Here is a 23646-nt window from a genome sequence, read left to right on the forward strand (position 1 = left end):
ACTTGGTGAAGCTAAAACAAGCTCTACATGCATGCCAAACAGCAAAAGCAGCCTGGGTGCTATAGGAAGAATTGTGCGATCCCACAACCAACTGATCAGATCAAAGCTCTGCAGTCTTATCACATCCAGTCGTGAAGGTTACTGGACAATTAAACAACTAATCAGAGGAGGAGGTACCATGAGCATCCCCATTCTCAATGATGGTGGAGCCCAGGACGTCAGTGCAAAAGATAAGGCTGAAGCATTTGCAGACATCTTCAACCAGAAGTGCCGAGTGGATGATCCATTGCAGCCTCCTCCTGAGGTCTCCAGCATGACAGATGCCAGTCTTCAGCCAATTCGAGTCACTTCACGTTATGTCAAGAAATGGCTGAGTGCAATGGATACTGCAAAGGCTTTGAGCCCTGTCAACATCCCAGCTGCAGTCCTAGACCAAACCATCTTCTGCTACTGCAATGACTTTCCCTCCATCATATGGTCAGAAGTGGGGATGTTCATTGATGATTGCAAAGTGTTCAGTTCCATTTGCAACTCATCAGATAGTTGAGCAGTCCGTGCCTGCAAGCAGCAAGATCTGGTCAACATTCAGACTTGGATTGTTAAGTCGCAAGGAACATTCATGCCACACAAGTGCCAAGTGATGACCATCTCCAGCAAGATAGAGTCTTACAACCTCCCCTTAACATACATGGCTACAAGATCATGTCAGAGGCTGGGTATTCTGTGGAGAGTCACTCACCACCTGACTCCCCAAATCCTGTCCAACATTGACAAAGCACAAGTTAGGAGTCTGATGGAATACTCTCCACTTGCCCAGATGAGTGCAACTAAAACAATACTCAAGCTCAACACCATCCAGGATAAAGCAATTCGCTTGATTGGCACCCCATCCATCACCCTTAAACATTTACTCCCTCCACCACCAGCGCACAATGGTAGCAGTGTGTTGCATCTATTAGATGCACTGCAGCAACTCACCAAGGCTGCTTTGACAGCACCTTCCAAATCTGTGATCTGTACTCTCTGAAAGGACAAGGACAAGGACAAGGACAAGGGCAGCAGATGCTTAGGAACACCACCACCTGCAAGTTCCCCTCCGAGTCTCTCACCATTGCGACTTGGAAATATATCATCGTACCCGGGTTAACATCCTGGAACTCTCTTCCTAACAGCACCGTGGGAGTGCCTCCACTACACAGACTGCAGTAGTTCAAGAAGGCAGTCCCACCATCACCTTCTTGAGGGATGGGCAATAAATGCTGGTTTAGCCAGCGACTCCCACATCCCATGAATGAAGAAAGGAAATTGCGCTGTGGAGTGGCTGCAGCACCAATCCTGGTCATGGGTTGTAATTATAGTGAGACATGTTTACATATACAGTTTCCATTATGAATGTGGGAATTGATGCAATTAAAAAAGAAAGATTAATGACTGCAAAACAGCAGCCGAATTTTGTCTGCTCCAATTATTCCCTGCCCTTTCGCCCCGCTCTGTCTGAAGACTCCGTGGGATCTTTACACCTTGTGTGTGAGGCTCCTGCTGGTAACTTTCACAGCAATAAGATTGTATCCAGGAGAAGAATCTTCTATGGAACAAAAGCAGTGGATGCCTTGCACACGTTTAACGATTGCCCCTTTATGGTGATACAAGGAGATCACATCGGATGCCTAATTAAAATCCACCAATGTCACATTCCTGTTGCCACAGCTCATTTGTGCAACCAGCTCCATGCAATAGTCGTCACTGCCAGTGAACTTTGAACATACAGCTGCTTGACACTAATGTTTTCAATCACATTCACTCTGTCTATCACAAGTCATATAAACCATACAATCGGAATCCTCCACGTTTTCACTTTTATTTTCTATGTCTGACCTGGAGCTGATGCTGAATGCAGGCTACAGTTTCACTGCCACCAACCAACGCCTGACACCCCCTTCCTGTGCTGAATTGGCCATTCCTCATGTGGAAACCTAGGCAATGAGCATCGGCAAGCTATTTCAACAGGTGGAGGGAATAAGGAGGTAGTCGAACCACAGCCACGCTCATCCTTTCATCAGCTGTAGCTTTGCTCTGTACCCTTCCTTGAACCATGAATGCTGAGTACAGCTGTAATGCCCTTACTGTGGCTCCTGCTGGGATCAGTCAATGCAATGCAAATTTGATATCTTTGGATGAGTTAGCAGTCGAATCGTGACAGGTTTTTGCAGACATATCAAGCGTTTGATGAGCTACTTAATTTGATTTAGTCTTGTGCAGGATATGCTGGTGATAACAAAAGGGCTCTGTCTGCTAATATCTTGCAAGATTACCAGGTTTGTGAATGAGTGTGTGATGTGCAGCTTCTTTGTGCTAGAAATGCCGCCTACCTATAGGCTTCATTTTTTGGTGATTTGTAAGATGAGAAGTAAACAAAAAGAGCACCTCAAACAAGTTTGTGCTGTGATGGGTAGGAATTATTCTTCAGCAGTAACTTGTCCTGACAGGCAAGATGATTTTACAGCAGAGTTTTTGTATCGATCCTGATTCATCTGTTCATTCACAGGTAAATAAGACACATTTAGTCTTTGCCTGCACTCTTGCAATGACCGCAGAATGTCTTGCTCTCTTCATGATGTCTTGTTCTGAACTCACGATCTCCTCTTTGGCTTTTACCTTCTCACAATGTGCAGGGGCCCAAAAGAAAGCTCTTCAGAAGTAGTTAATTCTGTGCCGGTGGATGGCTGGCTTGACCATCTGCATGTTACTGTTGAGGCCTTGAATCCAGTTTGTGTTCCGGACATTGTAGACAGCGTCCAGACCGAGCTACACGCACAATATCAACTGCATTGTGTCCAACATCGATTTACATGGTCCGAAGATGTTGGACCCATGTAATATCTTCTCGGCTGTCCTATCACTAAAAATCTTAAATACTGACTGTCTTTCAAATATAAAATTACTGGTCTGTCTCTGGAAGGCTTAAACACTGGCTGGCACAGACGCACGGATCTTGCATCCAACCTATTATCCAAGTGCAGTCACTACATTTATTTATGAATCTGCAATGAGGAAAAGGCCATGATCTCCAGCATGGGGAGGCGGTAGCGTAGTGGTAATGTCACTGGACTGGTAGCCCAGAGGCCCAGGCTAATGCTCTGGGGACATGGGTTCGAATCCCACCACAGCAGATGGTGAAATTTGAATTCAATTAATAAAATCTGGAATTAAAAAGCTAGTCTAGTGTGAACGTTGTCGATTGTTGTAAAAACCCATCTGGTTCACCAAAGAATTTCCAGGGAAGGAAATCTGCTGTCCTTACCTGGTCCGGCCTACATGTGGCTCCAGATCCACAGCAATGTGGTTGACTCTTAAAATGCCCTCTGAAATGGCCACTCAGTTCAAGGGCAATTAGGGATGAGCAATAAATGCTGGCCTAGCCAGCGACGCCCACATCCCCTGAACGAATAAAAAAAAAATTACTTTAGCCAGTGTCTCCACAGATTTGTAAATGACACATCCCTGCTACATCTCCTAAGTCCTGGAGTCCAGACCTGTGGAACTCCCTCATCTCTCTCAGCTTCCTTCTACAAACCATGTGCTTCATCTGGTTGTTGCTATGATTACTTCATCTTTTCTGCTGCTGTTTTCAACTTTGGTAGTATGTTGTCTTTAAGAGGTTTTCCTACCACTAACCAGGATTAACCAAACTGCACCAAGTGCTGTTAGCTTTGGGACAGTGGTGTAAGGATGATGTCACAAGCTGTGCTCTCCGCCACCACCTTCGTACCGTCCTGCCCAAAGTTGGATAATGGTAGGTTTTATTCATTTGCAGCAATTATAGACGCAAGTTATAACATTCGTATTTGGGGAAATTGACTTGACTGAAAAATCTGATACTGTGTGCAGTGGAATACGTACAGAGGAAGCTGCTATCCCTTTGATTCTGCAGTTGTCGTTCAATGCTGCTGTTTTGTTTGCCTCTGGATATCCCTCACTTCACTGATCATTACTCGGACACAACATTTAGTTCCTGTAATGCGTTACTACAACTTTTGTATCTTTTTTGTTGCATTGAGGAATTCCTGCATTGCCTTTCACATCCCTTGAAATGGTATCAATCTGCCTCACCTGCAATGAATTCCTTTGCAGTGACTGTTGTATGGGTGAAAGTAGATGCTATTTTATACATAAGATGTGCAGATTGCAAGCTGAGTGTGGAGGTTCGAATTTGTTGATTGGTGAGTTCGGTGAAGGGGAGGAGGTAGTTTGGTGATTGGCGAGTTCGGTGAAGGGGAGGAGGTGCTCGATTTTTTTTCTACTTTTTTAACCCTCCAGTTTTTGGTTCTTGCTTCGGTGCAGTGGAAGGGGCTGTTTGGAGAGTACCTGGTAAGCTATTCTACTTTCACAAATAGTCTGTAAAGTTAAGGTATGGCAGGGCAGCTTTGCTGAGTGGAATGTATAGCCTGTGGGAAGTCATGGACACGTCATGTGTCCTGGACAAACACATCTGTAGGAAGTGTCACCGGCTGCAGAAGCTTGAGCTGCGGGTTTCGGAACTCGAGCGGTGGTTGGAGTCACTGTTGTGCATCTGCGAGGCAGAGGACTACGTGGATAGCATGTTTAGGGAGGTGGTCACACCGCAGGTTAGAAGCATGCAGGCAGATAGGGAATGGGTAACCGCCAGGCAGTCTAAGAGAACCAGGCAGCTAGTGCAGGAGTCCCCTGATATGTTCTCACTTGCTAATTGGTTTTCCATTTTGGATACTGGTGAGGCTGAAGGTTCCTCAGTGGAGTCCAGTCAGAGCCAGGTTTGTGACACCACAGTTGGCTCAACTGCACAGGAGGGGAGGAAGAGGAGTGGGAGAGCAGTTGTGATAGGAGATTTGTTAGTTAGGGGAATAGACAGGCATTTCTGCGGCAGTAAATATGACTCAACGATGGTGTGTTGCTTCCCTAGTGCCAGGGTCAAGGATGTCATGGAGCGGCTGCAGGACATCCTTCTGGGGGAGGACGAAAAGTTAGAGGTCGTGGTCCATATTGGTACCAGTGACATCGGTAAGAAGGGGGATGAGGTCCTGAAAGCAGATTTTAGGGAGCTAGGAAGGAAATTAAAAAAGCACAACCTCAAAAGCAGTAATCTCAGGATTTCTCCCAATCCTACGTGCAAGTGAGCATAGGAATTGGAGAATTGAGCGATTGAACACGTGGCTGGAGAACTGGTGTAGGAGGGACGCATCAGATTTCTGAGACATTGGGACCGGTGCTGGGGCAGGTGGGACCTGTACAAGATGGACGGGTTGCATCTTAGCAGCACTGGGACGAATTTCCTCGCAGGGAGATTTGCTAGTGCTGTTGGGGAGGGTTTAAACTAAATTGTCAGGGGGATGGGAACCAGAGAGGGAGCTCAGATTGGAGGGAAGCAAAACTGGTAACTAGCCAGAGGTGTGGGAACCAGGAGCAAGTATTAGACAGGAATACCAAGGTGCACAGAATACTGGGGGAGATAGATAGCATGAGAGTAGGGAATAGTAAGTTATCCAGTGGGGTCAGAGTGAGGGAGAAAGTAATAAAGTCTGAATCAGGGTTAATGTGCATTGTATGTACAGTGGCGCAGTGGTTAGCACCGCGGCCTCACAGCTCCAGGGACCTGGGTTCGATTCTGGGTACTGCCTGTGCGGAGTTTGCAAGTTGTCCCTGTGACCGCGTGGGTTTCCGCCGGGTGCTCTGATTTCCTCCCACAGCCAAAGACTTGCAGGTTGATAGGTAAATTGGTCATTGTAAATTGCCCCTAGTGTAGATAGATGGTAGGAGAAAGGTGGGGATGTGGTAGGAATATGGGATTAATGTAGGATTAGTATAAATGGGTGGTTGTTGGTTGGCACATACTCGGTGGGCCGAAGGGCCTGTTTCAGTGCTGTATCTCTAAATAAAAAAAAAATTAAAAGAATGCACAGAGTGTGGTTAATAAGACTGGTGAGGTACAGGTGCAGATTGCCATATGGAAATATGATGATGTGGCTATAACAGAGACCTGGCTCAAAGAAGGACAGGACTGTTTGTTAACTGTTCTTGGATACAAGGTGTTCAGGAAAGATGGGGAGGGGTGGCAGTATTGATTAAGGAGAGCATTGCAGTGCTGGAGAAAAAGGATGTCCCAGAGGGGTCCAGGATAGAATCAATTTGGCTAAAGCTAAGGAACAAAAAAGATGTGGTTACGTTGCTCGGTGTTGTCAATAGGCCACGAGCTAGTGGGAAGGACATGGAGGAACAAATTTTCAAGGAAATTACGGTGAGATGCAAAAATTATAGGGTAGTTATAATGGGGGACTTTAATTATCCAAACATCGACTGGAATAATAGTGTAAAGGGCAGTGCGGGGCATGAGTTCCTAGAGTGTGTTCAGGAAAATTTTCAACAGTGTGTTGCTAGTCCAACGAGAAAGGGGGCACTGCTAGACCTGGTTCTTGGGAATGAGGTGGACCAAGTGGATCAAGTATCTGTAGAAGAGAATGCAGGGGATAGTCATCATTGTATCATAAGGTTTAGGCTGACTGGAAAAGGACAAAGAGCACTCCAGGGTAAGAATAATTAACTGGGGGAAGGCCAACTTCAGTGGGGTAAGAATGGAGCTGGGGTGAATAAATTGGAGTCAAAAGTTGGCAGGAAAACCAGTAGATGAACAATGGGCTAGTTCAGGCACCGTCAAGGTATGTTTCCTCGAAGGGGAAAAGTAGGGCAAACAATTCCAGAGCTCCCTGAATGACAAAAGAGGTAGCGATTAAGATAAAGAAGAAAAAGTGTGTTTGACAGATGCCAGGTCAAAAATACTATTGAGAACCAGGCTGAATATAGAAAGTCCAGAGGGGAAGTGAAATAGCAAATAAGAAAAGCAAAGAGAGAGCATGAAAAGAGACTGGCAGCTAGCATTAAAGGAAATCCCAAAGTTTTCTATAGGTATATAAATAGTAAAAATGTGGTAAAAAGAGGAGTGGGGTCGATTAGGGACCAGAAAGGGGATTTACACATGAAAGCAGGGGGCAGAGCTGAGGTATTAAATGAATACTTTGCATCTGTCTTTACTAAGGAAGATGATGCAACCCAGGCAATGTTGAAAGAGGAGGTAAGTCAGACACTAGAGGGGTTTAAAATTGATAAAGAGGAAGTAGTAGAAAGACTGTCTGTACTTAGTGGATAAAGCACCTAGACCAGGTGAGATGCATCCAAGGATACTGAGGGAATCGGTAGAAATCGCAGAGGCACTGGCCATAATTTTTCAGTCTTTCTTAGACTCGGGTGGTGCCAGAGGACTGGAGAATTGCAAACATTACACCCTTGTTCAAAAAAGGGTGTAAAGATAAGTCCAGCATCTACAGGCCAGTCAGTTTAACTTTGGTGTTGGGAAAACTTCTCGCAAAATAATTCAGGACAAAATCAATAGTCACCTGGACAAATGCAGGTTAATTAAAGAAAGCCAGCATGGATTTCTTAAGGAAAAATCATGTTTAACTAACTTTCTGGAGTTTTTTGAGGAGGTACCAGAGAGGGTTGATGGGGGCAATGCTGTTGATGTGGTGTACATGGACTTTCAAAAGGCGTTTGATAAGTGCCACACAATAGACTTGTGAGCAAACTTGTAAGTCATGGAATAAAAGGGACGGTAGCAACATGGATCCAGAATTGGCTGAGTGACAGGAAACAAAGAGTAGTGGTTAATGTATATTTTTTGGGCTGGAAGAAGGTTTGTAGTGGAGTTCCCTAGGAGTCTGTGTTGGGACCCTTCCTTTTCCTGATATATATTAACGACCTAGACCTTGGTGTACAGGGCACAATTTCAAAGATTGCAGATGATACGAAACTTGGAAGCATTGTGAACTGTGAGGAGGATAGTGTAGAACTTCAGAAGGACAGACAAGTTGGTGGAATGGGCAGACAGGTGGCAGATGAAGTTCGATGCAGAGAAATGTGAAGTGATTTATTTTGGTAGGAATAACCTGGAGAGACAATATAAAATAAAGGGTGCAATTCTAAAGGGAGTGCAGGAGCAGAGGGACGTAGGTGTATATGTGCATAAGTCATTGAAGGTGGCAGGACAGGCTGAGAGAGCGGTTAATAAAGCATACAGTATCCTGGGCTTTATTAATAGGGGCATAGAGTACAAGAGCAAGGAAGTTATGTTGAACTTGTATAAGTCACTAGTTTGGCCTCAGCTGGAGTATTGCGTCCAGTTCTGGGCGCCGCACTTTAGGAAAGATGTGAGGGCATTGGAGAGAGTAAAGAAAAGATTCATGCGAATGGTTCCAGGGATGAGGAATTTCAGTTATGAAGATAGATTGGAGAAGTTAGGACTGTTTTCCTTGGAGAAGAGAAGGCTGAGAGGTGATTTGATAGAGGTATTCAAAATCATGAGGGGTCTGGACAGAGTAGATAGAGAGAAACTTTTCCCACTCGTGAAAGGATCAAGAACGAGAGGGCATAGATTTAAAGTATTTGGTAAGAGAAACAAAAGTGACATGAGGAAAAACTTATTCACGCAGCGAGTGGTTAAGGTCTGGAATGCGCTGCCTGAGATCGTGGTGGAGGCAGATTCAATTGAAGCATTCAAAAGGAATTAGACAGTTATTGAAAAGGAAGAATATGCAGGGTTATGGGGAGAAGGCAGGGGAATGGAACTGAGGGAGTTTCTTTTTCAGAGAGCCAGTGTGGACGTGATAGGCTGAATGGCCGCCTTCTGCATTGTAACAATTCTGTGACAAACCGCATTGAAATGCAGGATGGTAACAGTGGTGTAGTGGTTATGGTACAGAAGTAGCAATCCAGAGAGTTCATACCCCACCATGACAAATTGTGAAATTGAATGACCATGCAAGTTCCTGGATCATTGTGGAAAGCCACTGGTTTTTGATCAGGCCCACATATGACTCTAGTCCCTTTAGAAGTGGTCTAGCAAACCAGTCAGTTCAAAACAGCAGCCCACCACCATCTTCTCAGGATGATGGGCAATGAATGTGATCTTGCCAAATTCACCTATATCCCGAGAAATGTTTTTAAAAAAAAAAAATCTGATGCAGTGGTCTAATTGAGGAAGAAATTGTCTCGCCCCTAAACCAAATGCAAGTGATGTCATTAGATCACCTCCCATATGAGCTGGTTTGAAAATAGAATGTAACAAGCTGTTACAAGTTATAAATAAATTGAGCTTTAAACTATGGGCTGGAGGACAAGTTTGGTGGGTGACATTTGGATTAAAAATTTAATATGGGATGAGTAATATGTTTGAAACCCTTGGTTGCAGCTCTAAATTAAATCATGCTGCAATTACCTTTATGATCTCAGTAAAGTCATGTATTGACTCCAAGGTTTAAACTCCTCTCTGAAGCCCCTGTACAGAGTAATATCTTGAGCCAGGATGTCTGTGGGTTTCTTTAAATGTGGTGAACTGCAGTGAACGTCACGCGCGGTTATGGAAGTTTTTCTCCTCCATTGTTGTTCTCTGATTTTGTTTCCATTTGCATTTTCCGCTGATGGCATTTGAGATGTGAGAAGGGTGTTGAGGATGTTGTAAAGGGCATGTCTGTTACTTTGAGGAGGGAAAGATGTGCTTGTATTCTGTCGAATCCCAGTGACGAGGCCGCTAATCCACTTGGCATCCCGGTTAAGTTTAACGCATTAGGAGGGATTGCTTCACAAACGGAAGTGAATAATACAAACTCATCATTTCTGGTAATAAAGGAAATGTGTGCAGGTTAGAATACGGAGCAGCAGCACTCTTTCCGGGACGGAGGAGTGGGATTGAGACTGGTGGCTGCCAGCCATCAGATAAAATATTCCCTGTGTCTTGGCTAAATTTTTGCAGGTTAAGTAGAGCAGGGACACGGTGCTTCCCACTGGACACAGAGATACAGATAGGATACAGAACAACCTCCCTTGGATCGGAGTGGATGTTTATCAGTGATGTCCCTTTTAAAATGGATTAGATACATACGTTTTAAGGATGAGGTTATTTTGTCATCTTGCCTGAGATTGCAAAAATCTTACTTAAGTACTAGATTGAAGTCAGCTGTTTGTAGTTTGAGAGTAACATCTTGGAGTAAAACCTCTCCACCCAGTGAGTGGTTAGAATGTGAAGCTTGCTACCACATGGGAGTAGTTGAACTGAATAACGTACATGCATTTAAGGGAAAGCTAGAGAATTTCACAGCTTTGTCTCATTCTCTTAGCTCAGGATGAGTCCCCATCTGGCCTGGTATACATAGCCTGTTGGAGTTTTATCTACCGTCTTTTTTTGCAGTTCTTGTATATATTTATGGACTAATTTTCTCCTGGGTCTTCTCCTGCAAGTGTTAATTCCCAGCTGGAGTGAGGTACCAGTCAGCCATAGAGTTATACAGCACAGAAACAGGCCCTTCGGCCTACCATGTCTGTGCCGGCCATCGAGCACCTAACTGTTCTAATCCCATTTACCAGCACTTGGCCGGTAGCCTTGTATGCTATGGCGTTTCAAGTGCTCATCTGAATACTAAAATGTTGAGGGTTCCTGCCTCTACCACCTCTTCAGGCAGTGCGTTCCAGATTCCAACCACCCTCTGGGTGAAATTTTTTTTCCTCAATCCCCTCTAAACCTCCTGCCCCTTACCTTAAATCTATGCCCCCTGGTTATTGACCCTCTGCTAAGGGAAAAGTTTCTTCCGATCTAACCTATCAATGCCCCTCATAATCTTGTACACCTCAATCATGTCCCCCTCAGCCTTATCTGCTCTAAGGAAAACAACCCTATCCTTTTCAGTCTCTCTTCATAGCTGAAATGCTCCAGCCCAGGCAACATCCTGGTGAATCTCCTCTGCAACCTCTCCAGTGCAATCACATCCTTCCTATAGTGTGGTGCCCAGAACTGTACACAGTACTCCAGCTGTGGCCTAACTAGAGTTTTATACAGCTCCATCATAACCTCCCTGCTCTTATATTCTATGCCTTGGCTAATAAAGGCAAGTATCCCAAATGCCTTCCTAACCACTTTATCTACCTATGCTGCTGCCTTCAGTGATCTGTGGACAAGTACACCAAGGTCCCTCTGACCCTCTGTACTTCCTAGGGTCCTACCATTCTTTGTATATTCCCTTGCCTTGTTAGTCCTCCCAAAATGCATTACCTCACACTTCTCAGGATTAAATTCCATTTGCCACTGCTCCGTCCATCTTACCAGCCCATCTATATCGTCCTGTAATCTAAGGCTTTTCTTCTCACTATTTACGACACCACCAATTTTCGTGTCATCTGCAAACTTACTGATCATACCTCCTATATTCACGTCTAAATCATTAATGTACATGACAAACAGCAAGGGTCCCAGCACCGATCCCTGTAGTACACCACTGGTCTCAGGCTTCCACTCGCAAAAACAAGCCTCGATCATCACCCTCTGCCTCCTGCCACTAAGCCAATTTTGGATCCAATTTGCCAAATTGCCGTGGATCCAATGGGCTCTTAACTTCTTAACCAATCTCCCATGCGGGACCTTATTAAAAGCCTTAGTGAAGTCCATGTAGACTACATCAACTGCTTTACTCTCATCTACACATCTAGTCACCACGCCTCAAAATTCAATGAAGTTCGTTAGACACGATCTCTCCCTGATCAATCCCTGCCTATCCAAGTGGAGATTAATTCTGTCCATCAGAATTTTTTCCAATAGTTTCCCAACCACTGATGCTAGACTCACCGGCCTGTAATTACCTGGTTTATCCCCGATACCCTTCTTAAATAATGGTACCACATTTGCTGTCCTCCAATCCTCTGGTACCTCTCCTGTGGCCAGAGAGGATTTGAAAATTTATGTCAGAACCCCTGCAATCTCCTCCCTTGCCTCACATAACAGCCTGGGATACATCTCCTCTGGGCCTGGGGAGTTATCCACTTTTAAGCCCGCTAACACAGCTAATACTTCCTCCCTTTCAGTGCTAATATGTTCAAGTATATCACAGTCCCCCTCCCTGATCTCTACGCCTACATCATCCTTCTCCATAGTGAACACAGATGAAAAGTAATCATTTAAAACCTCACCTATGTCCTCCAGCTCCACACATGGATTGCCACTTTGATCCCTAATGGGCCCTACTCTTTCACTGGTTACCCTCTTGCTCTTAATATTCTTATAAAACGCCTTGGGATTTTCCTTTATCTTGCCCGCCAGTGTGCCAGTGTGTTTTCATATCTGCTCTCCTAATTACTTTTTTAAGTAACCCCCCCCCCCCCCCCCCCACACTTCCTACACTCCTCTAGTGCCTCCACTGTTTTCAGCCCTCTGAATCTGCCATAAGCCTCCTTTTTTTTCCTGATCCAATCCTCTATATTCCCTGATGTCCAGGGTTCCCTGGGTACATGTTGGCTCTGAACTCTCGCTGTTTCCTTTTTGAATGACTCCCACTGGTCTGAAGTGGACTTTCCTACAAGTAGCTGCTCCCAGTCCACTTTGGCCAGATCCTGTTTTATCATATTAAAATCAGCCTTCCCCCAATTCAGTACCTTTATTTCTGTTCTGTCTTTGTCCTTTTCCATAACTACCTTAAATCTTAGAGTTATGGTCACTATCCCCAAAATGCTCCCCGCTGACTCTTATACCACTTGTCCGGTCCAGTACCACCCCTTCTCTTGTAGGAACTTCTGTGTAGTGGCTCAAAAAGCTCTCCTGTATGCATTTTAAGAATTCCACCCCCTTTAAGCCTTTTGCGCTAAGACTTAACCAGTTGACATTGAGGAAATTGAAATCTCCTACTACCCTGTTTGGTTTTTTACACCCCTCCTAGTTAATTCCTAGCTGGAGTGAGGCTCCAGTCCCCCTCCTAGTTAATTCCTAGCTGGAGTGAGGCACCAGTCAACCCTTCCCAGTTACTTCCCAGCTGAAGTATGATTCATCAGATATCATTCAACCTGTTACAGCTATCCAAATGCCTATTTTGTATGTCTGAACCTCATATTGATGCTCATCAGGCTGTTCACAAGGCCCACCCCAATCCTGTTCTCATCCAGAGACGCAGAATATAACTGTCAGGATTGGGAGCCTCTCTCATGGGTTTAAGTGGGAGGAGCTGGACTTGTGTGTATCAGCTGGATGTATCTTCTCACTGTCCGTATGAGTTGCACTGGTGTGCTTACTAATCACACATTTGGGCTGATTTTCAGAGTGCACACAGCGAGTGGACAGCCGTCCTCCCTGGTCCTGTGTCTGGGGAATATCCGGGTTAGAGCTCCTCTGACTTCCCAGTGGGTATGGTTTGCGGATACGGTTCCTCACGGCAATTTGAAAATTAACCCAAATATTTACACTGTTGACATTCCTTTCCTGAGGATCTCTTATAAAAAAAAATCTTCCATTAGAATACTGCTTCCTCTTGGTTAGTGAAGGCAGCACATCTGTTGGGAGTCAGGTGCATGGAGGGTAGAAAATACCTGGCAATATCATCAAATTCAGTTGGTCATTTGCTTTTCTCTGGTCCGTGGAACATTCAGGAAAAGGCATTCTGTAACTTTCTGAATAATGAACCCTTTTGTGACTACTTAGTCTTCATAATTCTGGCTTTTGCTCAAATGCACACATGTTAGGTCTCTAATGTTTTATGCAGGAGCATTTGCCAACAAAGGCTGGACCAGCTGTTAAACTTGATTATTAGAGAGCAGCCCTGTGGAGATTAGACATGAGATTCACTTGGTTTGAGAAAGCCAGGCCAATCTGTTCTTGCAATGAGTTTGAAGTGATCCAGCTGTGGCTGTAGTGCCTGAACACAGCAGCCTTGTACTGAGTTTAACTCCTGGACACATGGGCACTCTTTAAGGAGGATAATTGGACCAATTGACGCAGAAGTACCTCAGCCCCAATTTCCAGGCATAACATTCTGTCCTTATTTTCATAAAATTCAGCCATTTTTAACAGTGGTTATAGTTAAGTAGCAAAAGTTAGGATAGCAGAGTGTAGTGTTGATGACGAACATGCAGAATGGTCAGGCAGGAAGAGACTAATTGGTCCATCAGGCCTGCCTCAGTCCTCATGTTGGCTGGAGCACCCTGAGTAAACACTCACTCCCCACCCCCACCTATCTCCACCAAGCCCTCCACACCAACCCCTCCCACCCCTGCAGCGATGTAATCGTGTTGGAGAGGCTAAAAGACTGGGTGTCAATAAAGGAAAAACTACACTGGAGAATTCTTCTCCAAACCGAAAAATTAAAAGCACTCATTTGACACAAAATGCCGCAAATGCGTGTATGTACAGGTGAGTAACATTTCTTTTTCACTGTATATTATATATAGGAGAGGGCTTGCATTTATTTAGGTTTTCTTGTAGGTTAAAAAAATAACTTACACAATTTCCAAAAAGGTTGCAACCTCACACATGCACACATTCAGTCATACACGCATATACAAGAATAGAGAGAAAAAGGGTAAGTAGTTTAAAGTTCAAAATGGGGTATGTGTTTGTGGTTTCCAGTAAACCTGTTGAATTTTCTCAGGAGGACAGTCTCTTTTAAAGATGCAGGCCTGGGTGTTTGTAGTCTTGAACTTGTTGAGGTGTTGTAGATTTTCTTGTCAAAACTTCATACTGGTGGTATAAAAACAAGAAATGCTGGAACCACTCAGCAGGTCTGGCAGCATCTGTGAAAAGAGAAGCAGAGTTAACGTTTCGGGTCAGTGACCCTTCTTTGGAAGTTCTGAAGAAGGGTCACTGACCCGAAACGTTAACTCTGCTTCTATTTTCACAGATGCTGCCAGACCTGCTGAGTGGTTCCAGCATTTCTTGTTTTTATTTCAGATTTCCAGCATCCGCAGTATTTTGCTTTTATTCATACTGGTGGTGATGGTCACTTTAAATTCCCTGCTGCAGCAAGTTGAAGTGTGGAATTAGCTGCAGGGCTTCTTCCTTGTGCTGGTCCGATCTCACAGTCCCTGGCTGGACTGCTTTCTGAAGGTGTTGGCCTGATCTCCACTCTCTCTCCAGAGGGTTAACTTTTTAAGGTAAAAAATTAATCGCATTAGGGTTTCTGTTAGGAGATGCATGGCCCACTCCCCTGGTGTGACTCCACAATGGACCAGGATGTGGAGACCATGGCTATTGATTGATGTCTGAATGGGGACGCTACTATTAACATGGTGCTATTTCATACCTGATGAATTTTGGTTTGTGCTGTGAGTCCGTTGGTCTCCAGAATCACTTCGTTAGTTCATTCATGTTGATCAGAGTCATTAATGCAGTAGTGCTCTTTTCAGTTTCAAAGGGTTTCTCCCCAGAGCTATTTCAGACGAGGTTAGCGAGCTTCATTCTTGTAGATAGGTTTGATGATTTCCAGTGCAGGAGGGGGTCACCTGACCGCAACTCCATTTTGACTGTGGTACAAATGTCCATGTTCTTGTGATTTTGTTTAACAGTTGATTTAAAAAAAAATCACAATTCTTCCATTTCATTGTTTATTTTATCACGGTTCTTCTCGTGCATGGCAAAGTACTTTTGAAGTGTAGTTACTGTTGTAGGAAACGCAGCAGTCAATTAGCGTACACCAAGGGTCCACAAACAGTAACATCATAATCATCAGATAATCTGTTAGTGATAGTTGAGGGATAAATATTGGCCAGGGCACATGCAGAGAAATATAATGTGTTGTGTTTATTTAGTTTGATGGCTGTAAAATAGCTTCATTTGTGCTCTGAGTTGAAGGGGAATCAATCACACCATGGCTATGTTATTCTGACTTGATTTTTGATGCTATATCTTCTCGCAGTGAAAGAGGTCTGACGGTGCATTTTGGTGTCTCTGGGTGTAAGTCCCTTCTCCCCTCCCGTGGGAAAGATGGTTTCATTTAAGTTGCCCCTTTGGTTTACAACAACAGCTTTAAGCCAAATCATTCAGCTCCATTTCGCTGCTGTAAACAAAATGTTAGTGTTCCAAATAAACGGCGGAATCAGCACGGAGCACTTGTGGAAATTGAGCTTCCGCGATCTCCAGTTTTGTTCAGCCGTCACAGCATCAAGTCCTTCCAACGTGGTGCGGACAAGGAGAGCTGCTATAGGTAGACTTCGACCTGTTGTGTCAGACTGCGACTGTGTGATTGGATGGGGTCCTGAGCCAGTTACAGAGTCTCTGAGTAGATCCCGGGAAAATACTCTACACACAGGTGATAAGCTGATCTCCCCCATCATTTTGACAACTATTTTTATATCGTCGTTTGCAAATAGGCCTATTCACGATCCCACATGATTCCTGAGTTTTCTGGAACAATGGGAATAGCAATCGATGGAAGTAGCCTGACCAGGGACGTGTCGTGGAACATGTACAGTTGGACAGGCATTCTGGGATTTGGTTTGCCTTGCTGTTGAGGTGGCAGTGGGAAGCCTTGCCAGACCTTTTCATGGGCTATTAAGGGTAGTTTTGTATCGTACCAGTGCCTCAGGGTTCCTTGAGGACAGTGTCAGAAATGGTAGCTGCGGCAGATGTAAAACAGCTGAGGCTCACAAAGACAGGCAGGTTCGAAAACATGCTAAAAACCGGCTTACCTCGCAGCTAGTCTTAGCGAGTCCTGGCCATTTTTCAGATAGCTTGCAGTGAGTTGTGCAGCACTTGCACATTTACAACCCATAGTGGAACTAGCATGGCTCTCGCACTAGTAAATATTCTGAGTGATGTCCGTTTTACGGGTGCATTGCCCAAGGCCTGTTGAAGGAATAGGCTTGACTGCTCAAGTGGCCTTGTTGGATCTATTTTTCTGATTTTTTTTTTGGCATAGAGTGTGTAGTTAACACAAAATAAACTGCACAAGAGATTTCACTTCGCAGGAATGCTTCCTATTCAATGCCTATGATGGTCCACATCTGTGGAAACCTGCGGAATTTCACACCATCATTTTTCTTCCATTGCCTCAGTCGCCCACCTTGTCTGCAATATTTCAGTGAATAACTGAAGTTCTTTGGGCAAAACTGATTGATGGATAACAAAAGAACAAACTTGCATTTATTTAGTACTTTTCACAACCTCAGGACATCCCATAGCAGTTCATAGCTAATTAAGTAGATGACACTCATCTTCTCAACCCCATTAATTTGCAGTTCGTCAATTCCCTGGATATTTCAAACCTTGAGTATCGGCTGTGGCCCAGTTGGTGGCACTCTTGCCTCTGAGTTATGAGGTTCTGGGTTCAAGTCCCACTCCAGGGCTTGAGCACAAAAATCCAGGCTGACACTCCAGTGCAGTACTGAGGGAGTGCTGCACTGTTGGAGGTGCTGGCTTTCAGATGAGATGTTAAACCAAGGCCCCATCTGCTTGCTCAGGTGGATGTAAAAGATCCCTCGGCACTATTTTGAAGAAGAGCAGGGGAGCTATCCCCAGTGTCCTGACCAATATTTATCCCTCAATAAACACAAAACCAGATTATCTGGTCGTTATCACATTGCAGTCTGTGGGAGTTTCTTGACTGTTCATTGGCTGCTGTGGTTCCTGCATTACAATCGTGACGACGCTTCAGAAAGTACTTCATTGGCTGTAAAGCATTTTGGGATGTCATGAGGTGATAAAAAGAGCTATATAAATGCAAGTTTATGTTTTGGCACGCGACTGAAGTGTGAAATACACAGGGATTAGACTCGCTCAACTCAGTTCTGTAATTTTATTGGCTTTACAGAATCTCTGAGCCCTGTGCTGCACTGCTCAGTCTCTGTGTACTAAGTGCTTTTATGATCAATGCACCTTCAGACTATTCTGAATTTCAGACGTGTATTTTCCAGTTTAATTAAACGTGCTTTCATCTGGCTCTGCTCTTTCTCGAGCTGGTTGCCAATGAAAACCTTGTTGATGTTTTTGTCAACTCTGGACTTGATTTCTCCCACGTCTCCCTTTTCGGATATCTGAACTCTTCCCATCGACAGCGCTCTCCACAGTCAGCACGCAGCTATCTAAATCCTGTTCTGCCCTGTTGATCTAAACCGCACCCATGTTCCCAGCACACTCAGTTCGAACCTCCTCATCTTCAAATGCCTGTGTAGCTGCTGGAAATCTTGACACTGACCCCCCTCTAACTTTCCAAACACAAAATGCTGAAAATACTCAGGTCGCACAGCATCTGCGGAGGTGTTCCTCTCTCCACAAATGCTGCCTGACGTGCGGAGTATTTCCAGCATTTTCTGTTTGTGTTTCAGATTTTCGGCATCCGCAATACTCTGCCCTCTAGCTTTGTACTCCTCCTCTTGCATTTGAAACCATTCTTGCAACTGGTCCTCAAAATTTAAAAATGAATTCCCTCTGTATGTGACGCAGGGCATTTTTCCACATTAAAGGGACTGATTAAGTGCAAGTTGTGTTGTTGAGCCCAGCACCTGTGTTTTGACCAGTATTCCAGCTGGTGACTAGATCTGGCAGCACCTGGTTCACTCACACTTCAAAGGCAGCAGGAGATGAAATGCTGTAATTTTAAACTCTTTATCTGGAATAGAAAAGCACTGCATATTAATCAGTGCACATGTGCTGAAAGGCAGCATTTTGCACATTTCACCACCAGTTCAGCTAGCTGCTATTAAAACACCTAGTTTTTGATCCAGTTGGGTGATCTGCTGCTTCAACGGGATTTAACAGTTCATAATGTGTGATCTTAAATAGTATATTTTCAAAAATATTTCTTATGTGGACGCACTTTATTAAAAATACTGTATTAATGTAGGCCCCCCCCCCCCCGACCAAAATGCTGCAGAATGTGGTTAGATTTGCAGCAGAAATTGTCTTGATTTTAGCTGATCTGTTTATATCAATTACCTACAGTGCTTATATAGGTGTACAAAATGCACGCACAGAGTAACATATATGCAACAACAGGCATTCGCACACAAATAGCAGCATTTATTAAATCAAAAAAGCCACTGCTTTGCGTGGAAAATCTGCTGCCGTGAATGGTGTTGGAGGTCATGTGTGGATCTGCAGAGGATGGTTTGACAGGCAGATGTGGGCTTTTCTTCATGAAATAATTTGACACCTGTACCAATTTCTATTTAAGCCAGTCGACGTATTTTCTGTGTGTTACAGTGGTGGTCAGTAATAGTTGTGTGAAACTTTATATATCACAAGTAAAGTCGGTGATGAGGCTTCTGCTGTCTGTGATCACCTCGAGAGAATATATTACAGGAAGGGCCTGCAGTTGGAATCATAGCACAGAAGGAGACAGTTCGGGCCATCATGCCTGTGCTAGCCCTTTCTCCTTAATCCCACACCACGGCTTTTTGTGCATATCCCGGTAAATTCCTCATGCTCAAGTACCTGTGCAACTCTCCTTGAAATTATTTATGGAATCGGCTTCCATCGCATTTTCGGGTAGAGCGTTCCAGATCCTGACAACTCTGAGTGAAAGACTTTCTCCTCATCTCACCTGCAGATCTTTTGCCAGTGATTTAGAATCTATGACCACTGGCTATTGACCCACTCGGCAGAGGGAATCATTTTTCTCTCTTCGCTCCATCAGAAAGCCTCTATTTGGTTACCTTGTAACCTTCTCTATTCGCTATAAGTTGCACCGCTGTAAGTATGATTGCAAACCTATCGTTCAACCACCAATCAAGTGGTTTAGCTGTAAAACTAAATGTAATTTGTGACATGTATTGATTGAGTACTTGTACACAACATAGCTGAAACTGCACTGAGTGGTTTGCAATTTGAGAGCTTTAATTCCCATCACCTCTGTGACCTGACTTAATTTCTGTATACCCAGAATGTGAATTTACTGTGTTGATAGCTAGAAAACAAATGGTTTTCCCTTTCCTTGTGTCTCCAGATTTCAAATGCATCTAAGGTTTTAGATGAAGTCCCAATCCCAGAGGACTCTGAGCTGGACCAGAGTCACCTTCGACGGCAGAGGATCCTGGTGGAATCTGATGATGAGGACTTTGTAGCATCTGCTGGTAAGAGGATAAAGGATTCCAATAGAGAGATGAAATGAAATTTGTCTATTAGTAGCAGAATGGCTGATACTGTTTTGAGTGCTTTAGTTTCCCCTTTCTCCCAGGCTGTCTCAAAGTCATTGGCCCCTTGCTGGGCTGAGGTTTCATGGACATTCTTCAGCACCATGTCAACTGGTGATTATTCACATCCAAACCAATACAGTAATCATGAGCAACACTTTTGCCATGGGGGGGAATTGCAGTCAAGCTTTATTCCGTCCTTGTCCGACAGTCACTCCTTGTATTTTTAGCGGTGGGGGGGAGGAGGGGGTGGGGGGTGGGTGGTGGTTGGGGTGGGGCTGGGGGGAGAGGGGGATGCTGTGGTTGGTGGGTATAACTGGCTGTTGATCAAGAGCTGGAGCTCTATTGATTCTCCCCTCCTTCACTTAGGAGTTTGTGTTAGATCACAAGAAATAGGAGCAGGAGTAGACCATATGCTCCACCATTCAATACGATCATGGCTGATCTTAGGCTTCAACATCACTTTCCCACCTGCTCCCCATATCCCCTGATACCCTGACAGATGAAAAACCTGTCTATCCCAGCCTTAAATGTATTCAACGATGGAGCATCCACAACCCTCTGGAATAGAGAATTCCAAAGATTCACAAGCCTTTGAGTGAAGTAGTTTCTCCTCCTCCTCAGTCCTAAATGATCGGCCCCTTATCCTGAGACTCTGCCCCTGTATTTTAGATGCCTCGATCAGCAGAAACAATGTCTGTGTCTACCCTGTTAAGCCCCTTCAGAATCTTGTATATTTCAATGAGATCACCTCTCATTCTTATAAACTCCAGAGAACACAGGCCCAATTTACTCAGCCTCTCATCATAGGACAACCCCCTCATCCCACGGACCAATTTAGTGAACATTCGCTGTGCTGACTCCAATGCAAGTATATCCTTTCTTAAATGTGGAGACCAAAACTGCACACTGTACTCCAGATGCGGTCTCGCCAAAACCCTTTACATTGTAGCAAGGCTTCTCTATTCCTGTACTCCAATCCCCATGCAATAAAAACCAACGTGCCATTTGCCTTCCTAATTGCTTGCTGTATCTGCATGCTAACTTTCTGCATTCCTTGTTCATGCCCCAGGTGCTGGTCTGGCTGAGAGCAGTTAACTAAACAGACTGGGGATCAAACCTGAAGGCCTTCATAATCTGTATTACTGAGGCACACAAGAACACGAACTTGCTGAGCCATTGCAGAACTTCCCCTTATTGATGAAGCAAATCCACAGGTTATAAGGACCTTCAAGTTGAGTCAGCAGCAGGCATATGGTAGAAACATAGAAAACAGGAGCAGGCCATTCGGCCCTTCGAGCCTGCTCCGCCATTCATTATGATCATGGCTTATCATCCAACTCAGTAGCCTGTTCTGGCTTTCGCCCCATATTCTTTGATCCCTTTAGACCCAAGAGCTATATCTAACTCCTTGAAAACATACAATGTTTTGGCCTCAACTGCTTTCTGTGGTAGCGAATTCCACAGGCTCACCACTCTCTGGGTGAAGAAATTTCTCCTCATCTCAGTCCTGAATGGTTTACCCCATATCCTTAGACTATGACCCCTGGTTCTGGACTCCCCCACCATCGGGAACATCCTTCCTGCATCTACCCTGTCAAGTCCTGTTAGAATTTTATAGGTTTCCAGGAGATCCCGCCCCCCCCCCCCACCCCACCCCTCGCTCTTCTGAACTCCAGCGAATATAATCCTAACCCACTCAATCTCTCCTCATACGTCAGTCCCTCCATCCCAGAAATCAGTCTGGTAAACCTTCGCTGCACTCCCTCTATAGCAAGAACATCCTTCCTCAGATAAGGAGACCAAAAGTGCGCACAATATTCCACGTGTGGCCTCACCAAGGCCCTGTATAATTGCAGCAAGACATCCCTGCTCCTGTACTCGAATCCTCTCGCTATGAAGGCCAACATACCATTTTGCCTTTTTTACCGCCTGTTGCACCTGTATGCTTACCTTCAGCAACTGGTGTATTAGAACACTCGGGTCTCGCTGCATATTTTCTCCCCTCAGTTTATAGCCGTTCAGATAATCTGCCTTCCTGTTTTTGCTACCGAAGTGGATAACCTCACATTTATCCACATTATACTGCGTCTGCCACGCATTAGCCCAATCACTCAACTTGTCCAAATCACCCTGAAGCCTCTCTGCATCCTCCTCACAACTCAACCTCCCACCCAGTTTTATGTCATCTGCAAATTTGGAGATATTACATTTAGTTCCTTCATCTAAATCATTAATATATATTGTGAATAGCTGGGGTCCTAGCACCGATCCCTGCGGTACCCCACTAACTAGTCACTGCCTGCCATTCGGAAAAAGACCCATTTATCCCTACTCTTTGTTTCCTGTCTGCCAACCAATTTTCTATCCTTCGCAATACGCTACCCCAATCCCATGCTAATCTCTTATGTGGGATTTTGTTGAAAGCCTTCTGAAAGTCCAAATAAACCACATCCACTGGCTCCCCATCAACTCTAATAGTTACATTCTCGAAGAATTCTAGTAGATTTGTCAAGCATGATTTCCCTTTCGTAAATCCATGCTGACTCTGCCTGATTCTACCACTGTTCTCCAAGTGCTGTGCTATAAAATCTTTGATAATGGACTCTAGAATTTTCCCCACTACCGACGTCAGGCTGACTGGTCTGTAATTCCCTGCTTTCTCTCTACCTCCCTTTTTAAATAGTGGGGTTACATTAGCTACCCTCCAATCTGTAGGAACTGTTCCAGAGTCTGTAGAATCTTGGAAGATGACCACCAATGCATCCACTATTTCTAGGGCCACTTCCTTAAGTACTCTGGAATGCATGCCATCAGGCCCTGGGGATTTATCGGCCTTCAATCCCATCAATTTCCCAACACCATTTCTCTACTAATACTGATTTCTTTCAGTTCCTCTCTCTCACTAAGCCCTGTGTTCCCCAACATTTCTGGTATGATATTTGTGTCCTCCTTTGTGAAGACAGAACCAAAGTATGCATTTAGTTGGTCAGCCATTTCTTTGTTCCCCATAATAAATTCCCCTGTTTCTGACTGTAAGGGACCTACATTTGTCTTCACCAATCTTTTTCTCTTCACATACCCATAGAAACTTTTACAGTCAGTTTTTATGTTTCCCGCAAGCTTGCTCTCATACTCTATTTTCACCTTCTTAATCAATCCCTTGGTCCTCCTTTGCTGAATTCTAAACTGCTCCCAATCCTCAAGTCTGTTGTTTTTTCTGGCAAATTTATATGCATCTTCCTTGGATCTAATGCTATCTCTAATTTCCCTTGTAAGCCATGGTTTGGCTACCTTTCCCGTTTTACTTTTGCGCCAGACGGGGATAAACAATTGTTGCAGTTCATCCATGCGCTCTTTAAATGTTTGCCATTGCCCATCCACCGTCATCCCTTTAAATAACGTTTCTCACTCCGTCATAGCCAACTCGCGCCTCATACCTTCGTAGTTTCCTTTACTAAGATTCAGGACCCTAGTCTCAGGTAGATCGATACACAAAATAGTTTAATACCATAATTTTAGATAGGGAAACATGGTTTCCTCTTAAATTATTCCAGCCAAAGCAGTGATTTGTTGAAGAAAGTTTTGTGAACACCTGAAACAAAAACAAGAAATGCTGGAATCACTCAGCAGGTCTGGCAGCATCTGTGGAAAGAGAAGCAGAGTTAACGTTTCGGGTCAGTGACC

General features: G+C 44.4%; 1 protein-coding gene across 6 annotated transcripts in view; it reads left to right on the top strand.

Annotated features, from left to right (window-relative positions):
* hspg2 (heparan sulfate proteoglycan 2) overlaps positions 1–23646 on the top strand; it is a 528081-nt gene that overhangs the window by 109653 nt on the left and 394782 nt on the right. For all 6 annotated transcript variants that reach the window (XM_068017554.1, XM_068017556.1, XM_068017557.1 and 3 more), the window contains exon 2: positions 19773–19899. In XM_068017554.1, coding sequence (XP_067873655.1) covers positions 19773–19899 — 127 coding nt within the window. The remainder of the gene's footprint in view (positions 1–19772; positions 19900–23646) is intronic.

The sequence above is a fragment of the Heterodontus francisci genome, chromosome 37 (assembly GCF_036365525.1).
Source record: "Heterodontus francisci isolate sHetFra1 chromosome 37, sHetFra1.hap1, whole genome shotgun sequence".
NCBI lineage: Eukaryota > Metazoa > Chordata > Chondrichthyes > Heterodontiformes > Heterodontidae > Heterodontus > Heterodontus francisci.